General features: G+C 46.7%; 1 protein-coding gene across 2 annotated transcripts in view; it reads right to left on the minus strand.

The window, feature by feature from the left end:
* The window catches only part of atf6 (activating transcription factor 6), a 124,525-nt gene that overhangs the window by 94,186 nt on the left and 17,764 nt on the right, over positions 1 to 12,575 (minus strand). For both annotated transcript variants that reach the window (XM_071346491.1, XM_071346492.1), the window contains exon 7: positions 9,266 to 9,417. In XM_071346491.1, the coding sequence (XP_071202592.1) occupies positions 9,266 to 9,417 (152 nt within the window). The remainder of the gene's footprint in view (positions 1 to 9,265; positions 9,418 to 12,575) is intronic.

The raw sequence follows: 12,575 nt of genomic DNA on the forward strand, positions 1-12,575 counted from the left end.
CAATGTACTGAGCAAATGTCAAATTGGCTTTTTACCAAATTACCGTACAACAGACCATGTATTCACCCTACACACCCTAATTGACAACCAAACAAACCAAAACAAAGGCAAAGTCTTCTCATGCTTTGTTGATTTCAAAAAAGCCTTCGACTCAATTTGGCATGAGGGTCTGCTATACAAATTGATGGAAAGTGGTGTTGGGGGTAAAACATACGACATTATAAAATCCATGTACACAAACAACAAGTGTGCGGTTAAAATTGGCAAAAAACACACACATTTCTTCACACAGGGTCGTGGGGTGAGACAGGGATGCAGCTTAAGCCCCACCCTCTTCAACATATATATCAACGAATTGGCGCGGGCACTAGAACAGTCTGCAGCACCCGGTCTCACCCTACTAGAATCCGAAGTCAAATGTCTACTGTTTGCTGATGATCTGGTGCTTCTGTCACCAACCAAGGAGGGCCTACAGCAGCACCTAGATCTTCTGCACAGATTCTGTCAGACCTGGGCCCTGACAGTAAATCTCAGTAAGACCAAAATAATGGTGTTCCAAAAAAGGTCCAGTCACCAGGACCACAAATTCCATCTAGACACCGTTGCCCTAGAGCACACAAAAAACTATACATACCTCGGCCTAAACATCAGCACCACAGGTAACTTCCACAAAGCTGTGAACGATCTGAGAGACAAGGCAAGAAGGGCCTTCTATGCCATCAAAAGGAACATAAATTTCAACATACCAATTAGGATCTGGCTAAAAATACTTGAATCAGTCATAGAGCCCATTGCCCTTTATGGTTGTGAGGTCTGGGGTCCGCTCACCAACCAAGATTTCACAAAATGGGACAAACACCAAATTGAGACTCTGCATGCAGAATTCTGCAAAAATATCCTCCGTGTACAACGTAGAACACCAAATAATGCATGCAGAGCAGAATTAGGCCGATACCCACTAATTATCAAAATCCAGAAAAGAGCCGTTAAATTCTACAACCACCTAAAAGGAAGCGATTCCCAAACCTTCCATAACAAAGCCATCACCTACAGAGAGATGAACCTGGAGAAGAGTCCCCTAAGCAAGCTGGTCCTAGGGCTCTGTTCACAAACACAAACACACCCCACAGAGCCCCAGGACAACAGCACAATTAGACCCAACCAAATCATGAGAAAACAAAAAGATAATTACTTGACACATTGGAAAGAATTAACAAAAAAACAGAGCAAACTAGAATGCTATTTGGCCCTAAACAGAGAGTACACAGTGGCAGAATACCTGACCACTGTGACTGACCCAAACTTAAGGAAAGCTTTGACTATGTACAGACTCAGTGAGCATAGCCTTGCTATTGAGAAAGGCCGCCGTAGGCAGACATGGCTCTCAAGAGAAGACAGGCTATGTGCACACTGCCCACAAAATGAGGTGGAAACTGAGCTGCACTTCCTAACCTCCTGCCCAATGTATGACCATATTAGAGAGACATATTTCCCTCAGATTACACAGATCCACAAAGAATTCGAAAACAAATCCAATTTTGATAAACTCCCATATCTACTGGGTGAAATTCCACAGTGTGCCATCACAGCAGCAAGATTTGTGACCTGTTGCCACAAGAAAAGGGCAACCAGTGAAGAACAAACACCACTGTAAATACAACCCATATTTATGTTTATTTATTTTAACTTGTGTGCTTTAACCATTTGTACATTGTTACAACACTGCATATACAGTGGGGAGAACAAGTATTTGATACACTGCCGATTTTGCAGGTTTTCCTACTTACAAAGCATGTAGAGGTCTGTAATTTTTATCATAGGTACACTTCAACTATGAGAGACGGAATCTAAAACAAAAATCCAGAAAATCACATTGTATGATTTTTAAGTAATTAATTTGCATTTTATTGCATGACATAAGTATTTGATACATCAGAAAAGCAGAACTTAATATTTGGTAGAGAAACCTTTGTTTGCAATTACAGAGATCATACGTTTCCTGTAGTTCTTGACTAGGTTTGCACACACTGCAGCAGGGATTTTGGCCCACTCCTCCCTACAGATCTTCTCCAGATCCTTCAGGTTTCGGGGCTGTCGTTGGGCAATACGGACTTTCAGCTCCCTCCAAAGATTTTCTATTGGGTTCAGGTCTGGAGACTGGCTAAGCACCTTGAGATGCTTCTTACGGAGCCACTCCTTAGTTGCCATGGCTGTGTGTTTCGTGTCGTTGTCATGCTGGAAGACCCAGCCACGACCCATCTTCAATGCTCTTACTGAGGGAAGGAGGTTGTTGGCCAAGATCTCGCGATACATGGCCCCATCCATCCTCCCCTCAATACGGTGCAGTCGTCCTGTCCCCTTTGCAGAAAAGCATCCCCAAAGAATGATGTTTCCACCTCCATGCTTCACGGTTGGGATGGTGTTCTTGGGGTTGTACTCATACTTCTTCTTCCTCCAAACACGGCGAGTGGAGTTAGACCAAAAAGCTCTATTTTTGTCTCATCAGACCACATGACCTTCTCCCATTCCTCCTCTGGATCATCCAGATGGTCATTGGCAAACTTCAGACAGGCCTGGACATGCACTGGCTTAAGCAGGGGGACCTTGCGTGCGCTGCAGGATTTTAATCCATGACGGCGTAGTGTGTTACTAATGGTTTTCTTTGAGACTGTGGTCCCAGCTCTCTTCAGGTCATTGACCAGGTCCTGCCGTGTAGTTCTGGGCTGATCCCTCACCTTCCTCATGATCATTGATGCCCCACGAGGTGAAATCTTGCATGGAGCCCCAGACCGAGGGTGATTGATCGTCATCTTGAACTTCTTCCATTTTCTAATAATTGCGCCAACAGTTGTTTCCTTCTCACCAAGCTGCTTGCCTATTGTCCTGTAGCCCATCCCAGCCTTGTGCAGGTCTACAATTGTATCCCTGATGTCCTTACACAGCTCTCTGGTCTTGGCCATTGTGGAGAGGTTGGAATCTGTTTGATTGAGTGTGTGGACAGTTGTCTTTTATACAGGTAACGAGTTCAAACAGGTGCAGTTAATACAGGTAATGAGTGGAGAACAGGAGGGCTTCTTAAAGAAAAACTAACAGGTCTGTGAGAGCCGGAATTCTTACTGGTTGGTAGGTGATCAAATACTTATGTCATGCAATAAAATGCAAATTAATTATTTAAAAATCATACAATGTGATTTTCTGGATTTTTGTTTTAGATTCCGTCTCTCACAGTTGAAGTGTACCTATGATAAAAATTACAGACCTCTACATGCTTTGTAAGTAGGAAAACCTGCAAAATCGGCAGTGTATCAAATACTTGTTCTCCCCACTGTATATAATATGACATTTGTAATGTCTTTATTGTTTTGAAACTTCTGTATGTGTAATGTTTACTGTTCATTTTTATTGTTTATTTGACTTTTGTATATTACCTACCTCACTTGCTTTGGCAATGTTAACACATGTTTCCCATGCCAATAAAGCCCCTTGAATTGAATTGAATTGAGAGAGAGAGAGAGAGAGAGAGAGAGAGAGAGAGAGAGAGAGAGAGAGAGGGACAGAGACACAGAGAGGGACAGAGACACAGAGAGGGACAGAGACACAGAGAGGGACAGAGACACAGAGAGGGACAGAGAGAGAGGGAGGGACAGAGAGAGAGAGAGAGAGAGGAGAGAGAGAGAGAGGGACAGAGACACAGAGAGGGACAGAGAGCGAGAGAGAGACAGAGAGAGGGAAGGAGAGGGACAGAGAGAGGGAGGATGTGTGCTTCTGAAAGATCCTTGTGAAAACCACAAAGGCTGTTGCAAGTGGTGGTTACTGTAAGGAATTACTGGTACTCACAGCCACAGGAATGACCTTTTACTACCTGCGGGCTATATGAAGGATCCTTCTAGAAACCAAGACCAATCTAAAAGCAATAAGCCCGAGTTCAAACAGCGCTCTATCGAACACTGAACAAAAAAAAATGAGTCACTTTCTCTTTGGAAGAGGTTAAAGTGCCATCTGAAACATTAGTGTGAGTCTCTTCCACTCTCTCTGTGTGTCTCTCTCTCTGTGCAGAGCTGCTGAAGCACGCCTGTGTTTGATGCAGCGCACCAGAGAAGTTCTTCCCTCTCTCTCTGTGTGTCTCTCTCTCTGTGCAGAGCTGCTGAAGCACGCCTGTGTTTGATGCAGCGCACCAGAGAAGTTCTTCCCTCTCTCTCTGTGTGTCTCTCTCTCTGTGCAGAGCTGCTGAAGCACGCCTGTGTTTGATGCAGCGCACCAGAGAAGTTCTTCTACTGTCGGGAGAAATGCTAATGCATGTTAATATATGTTAATTGCATGCAAATGAAAAGGTTGCTTCTCTAATCACACCCACAACGGAAGCACAACCATGGCCCTGGATTAGCAGGTGGAGGACTTCTGTGAGAGGTTGCTGTTATGCCCGAATTCAACCCAAAACCAAACGAGGTTGAGAGCGGTTGTATGAAACCATTCGGTATGTCAAGAAAAGCTTTTAAAACGTGCCAGCCCACTTTTAAAATTTCTATTCAAGTTTGACTCGCCATAAATTCAGCGTCTGAACTGTGTGTAAGCCGCCATTTTCAAATGAGTTTACAACATAGTAACAAATAGACCAAAAGAAACAAACTACCCCTTAGATTTTAATAGAGAACAATGAAAGCTGCCCCCTAAAACAAAACCAGCACAAAAGACACAGAGGACTTTTACTGAGAAACCACTGGCTAGTATAAACCAAAAAAATACGCTATAACTGACTATTCTTGTTTTGTTTGAGCCTGGTTTGCGTTTTTGGACGGCCTCTGCCGAAATGAAATAATACCTTGTCTGAGCTGAAACCAGTGTAGTGTGGTGTGTAGGACTTCTCAGTACTGGTAATTACACCGCCCTGCGAAAGATGACTGGGATAGTGTGTAGACACCGCAGGAGGTCATATCACTAGTGTGTACGTGTTGCAGCTGTCCTTACATCACCCTAGATGATGTAAAAGCACTGGACGGACACCCCTTTGACCTGTCACATGATATTTCCTCCAACTGACTGTAGCCAGCTGTTTTACCATTCCATTACTACAACACATTCTGACTGTAGCAAGCTGTTCCATTACTACAACACATTCTGACTGTAGCAAGCTGTTCCATGGCTGCAACACATTCTGACTGTAGCAAGCTGTTCCATTACTGCAACACATTCTGAATGTAGCAAGCTGTTCCATGGCTGCAACACATTCTGACTGTAGCAAGCTGTTCCATTACTGCAACACATTCTGACTGTAGCAAGCTGTTCCATGACTGCAACACATTCTGACTGTAGCAAGCTGTTCCATGACTGCAACACATTCTGACTGTAGCAAGCTGTTCCATTACTGCAACACATTCTGACTGTAGCAAGCTGTTCCATGACAGCAACACATTCTGACTGTAGCAAGCTGTTCCATTACTACAACACATTCTGAATGTAGCAAGCTGTTCCATTACTACAACACATTCTGACTGTAGCAAGCTGTTCCATTACTGCAACACATTCTGACTGTAGCAAGCTGTTCCATTACTGCAACACATTCTGACTGTAGCAAGCTGTTCCATTACTGCAACACATTCTGACTGTAGCCAGCTGTTCCATTACTACAACACATTCTGACTGTAGCAAGCTGTTCCATTACTGCAACACATTCTGACTGTAGCAAGCTGTTCCATTACTGCAACACATTCTGACTGTAGCAAGCTGTTCCATGACTGCAACACATTCTGACTGTAGCAAGCTGTTCCATGGCTGCAACACATTCTGACTGTAGCAAGCTGTTCCATGGCTGCAACACATTCTGACTGTAGCAAGCTGTTCCATTACTGCAACACATTCTGACTGTAGCAAGCTGTTTCATGGCTGCAACACATTCTGACTGTAGCAAGCTGTTCCATTACTGCAACACATTCTGACTGTAGCAAGCTGTTCCATTACTGCAACACATTCTGACTGTAGCAAGCTGTTCCATTACTGCAACACATTCTGACTGTAGCAAGCTGTTCCATGACTGCAACACATTCTGACTGTAGCAAGCTGTTCCATGACTGCAACACATTCTGACTGTAGCAAGCTGTTCCATGACTGCAACACATTCTGACTGTAGCAAGCTGTTCCATTACTGCAACACATTCTGACTGTAGCAAGCTGTTCCATGGCTGCAACACATTCTGACTGTAGCAAGCTGTTCCATGACTGCAACACATTCTGACTGTAGCAAGCTGTTCCATGACTGCAACACATTCTGACTGTAGCAAGCTGTTCCATGACTGCAACACATTCTGACTGTAGCAAGCTGTTCCATGACTGCAACACATTCTGACTGTAGCAAGCTGTTCCATGACTGCAACACATTCTGACTGTAGCAAGCTGTTCCATTACTGCAACACATTCTGACTGTAGCAAGCTGTTCCATGACTGCAACACATTCTGACTGTAGCAAGCTGTTCCATGACTGCAACACATTCTGACTGTAGCAAGCTGTTCCATGACTGCAACACATTCTGACTGTAGCAAGCTGTTCCATTACTGCAACACATTCTGACTGTAGCAAGCTGTTCCATGACTGCAACACATTCTGACTGTAGCAAGCTGTTCCATTACTGCAACACATTCTGACTGTAGCAAGCTGTTCCATGGCTGCAACACATTCTGACTGTAGCAAGCTGTTCCATGACTGCAACACATTCTGACTGTAGCAAGCTGTTCCATGACTGCAACACATTCTGACTGTAGCAAGCTGTTCCATGACTGCAACACATTCTGACTGTAGCAAGCTGTTCCATGACTGCAACACATTCTGACTGTAGCAAGCTGTTCCATGACTGCAACACATTCTGACTGTAGCAAGCTGTTCCATGACTGCAACACATTCTGACTGTAGCAAGCTGTTCCATGACTGCAACACATTCTGACTGTAGCAAGCTGTTCCATGACTGCAACACATTCTGACTGTAGCAAGCTGTTCCATGACTGCAACACATTCTGACTGTAGCAAGCTGTTCCATGACTGCAACACATTCTGACTGTAGCAAGCTGTTCCATGACTGCAACACATTCTGACTGTAGCAAGCTGTTCCATGACTGCAACACATTCTGACTGTAGCAAGCTGTTCCATGACTGCAACACATTCTGACTGTAGCAAGCTGTTCCATTACTGCAACACATTCTGACTGTAGCAAGCTGTTCCATGGCTGCAACACATTCTGACTGTAGCAAGCTGTTCCATTACTGCAACACATTCTGACTGTAGCAAGCTGTTCCATTACTGCAACACATTCTGACTGTAGCAAGCTGTTCCATGACTGCAACACATTCTGACTGTAGCAAGCTGTTCCATGGCTGCAACACATTCTGACTGTAGCAAGCTGTTCCATGGCTGCAACACATTCTGACTGTAGCAAGCTGTTCCATTACTGCAACACATTCTGACTGTAGCAAGCTGTTCCATGGCTGCAACACATTCTGACTGTAGCAAGCTGTTCCATTACTGCAACACATTCTGACTGTAGCAAGCTGTTCCATGACTGCAACACATTCTGACTGTAGCAAGCTGTTCCATGGCTGCAACACATTCTGACTGTAGCAAGCTGTTCCATGGCTGCAACACATTCTGACTGTAGCAAGCTGTTCCATGACTGCAACACATTCTGACTGTAGCAAGCTGTTCCATGACAGCAACACATTCTGACTGTAGCAAGCTGTTCCATTACTACAACACATTCTGACTGTAGCAAGCTGTTCCATGACTGCAACACATTCTGACTATAGCAAGCTGTTCCATGACTGCAACACATTCTGACTGTAGCAAGCTGTTCCATTACTACAAATCCGACTGTCATTTTGCAATCGTCACCTATACTGAAGATCAAGAGGCGGGAAACAGAATGGAACAAGCAACTTCTGAGACTGAAGAAACATCTTTAGGACGGTGAAGTGAATCATCAACAATGGCATACTGTAGACTGGGTGCATTTCCTGTACGCTGTACAGTTCATGTGGATACACATTACACACCGAAACGTAGCACTCACGTCTGTAGCCATGAAGTGCTTTGAAATGCTAGTCATGGCTCACATCAACACCCTTATCCCAGAAACCCTAGACCCACTCCAATTTGCATACCGCCCCAACAGATGCACAGATGATGCAATCTCTATTGCACTCCACATTGCCCTTTCACACCTGGACAAAAGGAACACCTGTGTGAGAATGCTGTTCATTGACTACAGCTCAGCGTAGTCCCTCAGGGGTGCATGCTCAGTCCCCTCCTGTACTCCCTGTTCACTCATGACTGCACGGCCAGGCACGACGCCAACACCATCATTAAGTTGGCCGATGGCAACAGTGGTAGGCCTGATCACCGACAACGACGAGACAGTCTATAGGGAGGAGGTCAGAGACCTGGCCGTGTGGTGCCAGGACAACAACCTCTCTCTCAACGTGATCAAGAGAAAGGAGATGATTGTGGACTACAGGAAAAGGAGGACCAAGCACGCCCCCATTCTCAGCGACAGGGCTTTAGTGGAGCAGGTTGAGAGCTTCATGTTTATTGGTGTCCACATCACCAACAAACTAACACAGTCCAAGCACAACAAAACCTATTCCCCCTCAGGAGACTAAAAAGATTTGGCATGGATCCTCAGATCCTCAAAAGGTTCTACAGCTACACCATAGAGAACATCCTGACTGGTTGCAACACTGCCTGGTATGGCAACTACTCGGCCTCCGACCGCAAGGCACCACAGATGGTAGTGCGTACGGCCCAGTACATCACTGGGGCCAAGCTTCCTGCCATCCAGGACCTCTATACCAGGCGGTGTCAGAGGAAGGCCCTAAAAATTGTCAAAGACTCCAGCCACCATAGATTGTTCTCTCTGCTACTGCATGGCCACCGGTACCGGAGTGCCAAGTCTAGGTCCAACGGTACCGGAGTGCCAAGTCTAGGTCCAACGGTACCGGAGTGCCAAGTCTAGGTCCAAGAGGCTTCTAAACAGCTTCTACCCCCAAGCCATAAGACTCCTGAACATCTAATCAAATGTCTACCCAGACTATTTGCATTGATACAGTCTTCAGAGGGGGAGATACAGTCTTCAGAGGGAGATACAGTCTTCAGAGGGAGATACAGTCTTCCATTGTTGTGGAAAGGAGAATGAAATCAGAGGCATACGAGCATGATCAAACACAGACATGTAGGACACACACACACTCTCTCTCACACACAGCAGACAAGGCACACACACTTACATCTTCGTCAGAGCCAGGGTTGTGGAGTGTGACTGCAATGGGGGCGGGCCTCTCTTGGGTCAGTGTTGGCATGGTAACCAGGTGCCCTGTGACTGCCTGTGGCGTGTGGATCTGCAGCACCTGGGCCGGCTGGCACAGCACCAACGGACCACCTGTTAGGAGGGGACAAACAACACTTAGATGATATACTGTACCCTTTACTGAGCGGTTATTAAATAATAAGCTGTGTGTTTCGGTATTCCTCGCCAGTCGCTAACCACACAAACAACAGAGCACTTGGTCACCTATGACAGCTGGGAGTCAGTCTGGATATTATCAGCAGCCCCTCTTCCCCAGTGCTACTGTCTGGTCCGTCTTAAAAAACGGTCCCCCTTCCCCGGTGCTACTGTCTGGTCCGTCTTAAAAAGCGGTCCCCCTTCCCCGGTGCTACTGTCTGGTCCGTCTTAAAAAGCGGTCCCCCTTCCCCGGTGCTACTGTCTGGTCCGTCTTAAAAAGCGGTCCCCCTTCCCCGGTGCTACTGTCTGGTCCGTCTCAAAAAGCGGTCCCCCTTCCCCAGTGCTACTGTCTGGTCCGTCTTAAAAAGCGGTCCCCCTTCCCCGGTGCTACTGTCTGGTCCGTCTTAAAAAGCGGTCCCCCTTCCCCGGTGCTACTATCTGGTCCGTCTTAAAAAGCGGTCCCCCTTCCCCAGTGCTACTGTCTGGTCCGTCTCAAAAAGCGGTCCCCCTTCCCCAGTGCTACTGTCTGGTCCGTCTTAAAAAGCGGTCCCCCTTCCCCGGTGCTACTGTCTGGTCCGTCTTAAAAAGCGGTCCCCCTTCCCCAGTGCTACTGTCTGGTCCGTCTCAAAAAGCGGTCCCCCTTCCCCAGTGGTACTGTCTGGTCCGTCTTAAAAAGCGGTCCCCCTTTCCCCAGTGGTACTGTCTGTGCAGAGTGCACCCAGAGCTCCTTCTACCCTCTGACCTCTCAGCGACCCTGCATTAACCCCTGAGCTTTAATAGAACTCCCTTCTCCCCACCTATAGGAGAACTGAACACTGAGGAACTAACTGGACAGATATTAACCATCAGGGTCAATGGCCGGTCACATTCCTCCCCTCCTACCTGTATTAAAAGGGAGGGAAGAACAGACAGAAAAATGGAACACGTCTGTCTGTGTGTGTACATGATTAGATTTCTCAATAGACGTATTGCGGTCTCACGGTAATATATACTAATGTAATACAATACTATGTTTATAAAACACCATATCCATGGTTTAAAGCTGTGGCCCACAGTGCAGTGTCAAACCACTCTCTGTGCCAGGAACCATCCGTCACACAGGCCGTGGTTATGGGTGGGCCCAGTAGAAAGCCCCTTGGTAATAACCAGGTTCAGAGTATGGCCATGGTTATGGGTGGGCACAGTAGAAAGCCCTGGGTAATAACCAGGTCCAGAGTATGGCCACGGTTATGGGTGGGCCCAGTAACATGTTGGAAAAGGTCCATGAAGCTCAAAATATTCATAAATTCAATGGTCTTGGAGTCAGTCTCTTTGTCAACATGAATATTAAAATTGCCCAACACAATGATTTTTAAAATAAAGAGTGAAGGAAAAGCAGCCAACAAGTTGGAACTCCTTCAATACTGTTGGAAAAGCATTCCAGGTGAAGCTGGTTGAGAGAATGCCATGAGTGTGCAAAGCTGTCATCAAGGCAAAGGGTGGCTGCTTTGACAAATCTCAAATATATTTAAATTTGTCTAACACTTTTTTTGGTTACTACATGATTCAATATGTGTTATTTCATAGTTTTGATGTCTTCACTATTATTTTACAATGTAAGAAAATTGTAAAAATAAAAGATAAAACCCTGGGATGAGTAGATGTATCCAAAATGTTGACTGGTTCTGTATGCGAGTGACTATGGTGTCAATATTGGAGTAGTTGGCCAGAACTGTGGGCAGGAGGGAGTTGTTGTCATGGACACGGGCTCCTGGGTGACAGGTGATCTTGGTCGGTCCACAGATCATAGGCAGGCCAAAATGTTTCACCATCGAGCTGTCCACAATGATGGTGGTCTTGATGGAATCCGATGAGGGAAGAGGGGGAGCAGGATGGGACCGTCTTGGGCAGGGGGGGGTGGAGGCTTTGAGACAGGCTAGCCCGACTCTTAGCATCAGCACCAGCAACAGCACCAGCAGATGACATCGGAAACCCCAGGAAGGTGGAAGATGGCCCGAGACCCTTCTGTCTTGAGTCAGCGACCTGCTGAACTGTGGTGGTCGTGGAGAGGGTGCCACTGGGCGGCCGCCAGCTGGTGGTATACTCCCAGGATCCGTGCTGACTCACGGGGCTGCTAGGTCCGTCTCGGGGCAAAGCTCTTTGATAGCTGGATCGGATCTTCTCGGATAGAAACAGGGTGGCCAGACTGCCTCCCCGATCTCCTATGCCTTGCGAGTGTCCAGTCTCACGTGGGGCCGTGGAGTTGAGCTGAACATCTGTTAGTTGGATTGGGACAGATTAACGCCTCCTGACTCATTGACAGCTTTGCTACAGGAGGGATTTCAAAATGAGATTCGGTTTGCCTGGGTTACAGCAAGTTTGGTGTACTTAGAAAGCAGGTAATCCTTTTCTCGCAGCCAAGCGAGCAGCTGGAGGATCTCTTCCCTGAGTTGCTTGATGGTGGTGCATTTAAGGCAGACAAATCCCTGTCTATTGTTCAGTTCCACCTTATCTTCATCTTGTGATCGTGTGGAAATCATCTCACACCTGAAGCATTTGTGCCCAGTTTACGCCAAGGCTCTTCAACCCTGTTCCTGGAGAGCTACCCTCCTGTAGGTTACCCTCCTGTAGGTTTTCACTCCAACCCTGTTCCTGGACAGCTACCCTCCTGTAGGTTTACACCAGGGCTCTCCAACTATGTTCCTGGAGAGCTACCCTCCTGTAGGTTTACACCAGGGCTCTTCAACCCTGTTCCTGGAGAGCTACCCTCCTGTAGGTTTACACCAGGGCTCTCCAACCCTGTTCCTGGAGAGCTACCCTCCTGTAGGTTTACGCCAAGGCTCTTCAACCCTGTTCCTGGAGAGCTACCCTCCTGTAGGTTTACACCAGGGCTCTTCAACCCTGTTCCTGGAGAGCTACCCTCCTGTAGGTTTACACCAGGGCTCTTCAACCCTGTTCCTGGAGAGCTACCCTCCTGTAGGTTTACACCAGGGCTCTTCAACCCTGTTCCTGGAGAGCTACCCTCCTGTAGGTTTACACCAGGGCTCTTCAACCCTGTTCCTGGAGAGCTACCCTCCTGTAGGTTTTCACTCCAACCCCAGTTGTGACTAACCTGA

The sequence above is a fragment of the Salvelinus alpinus genome, chromosome 16, assembly GCF_045679555.1.
Source record: "Salvelinus alpinus chromosome 16, SLU_Salpinus.1, whole genome shotgun sequence".
NCBI lineage: Eukaryota > Metazoa > Chordata > Actinopteri > Salmoniformes > Salmonidae > Salvelinus > Salvelinus alpinus.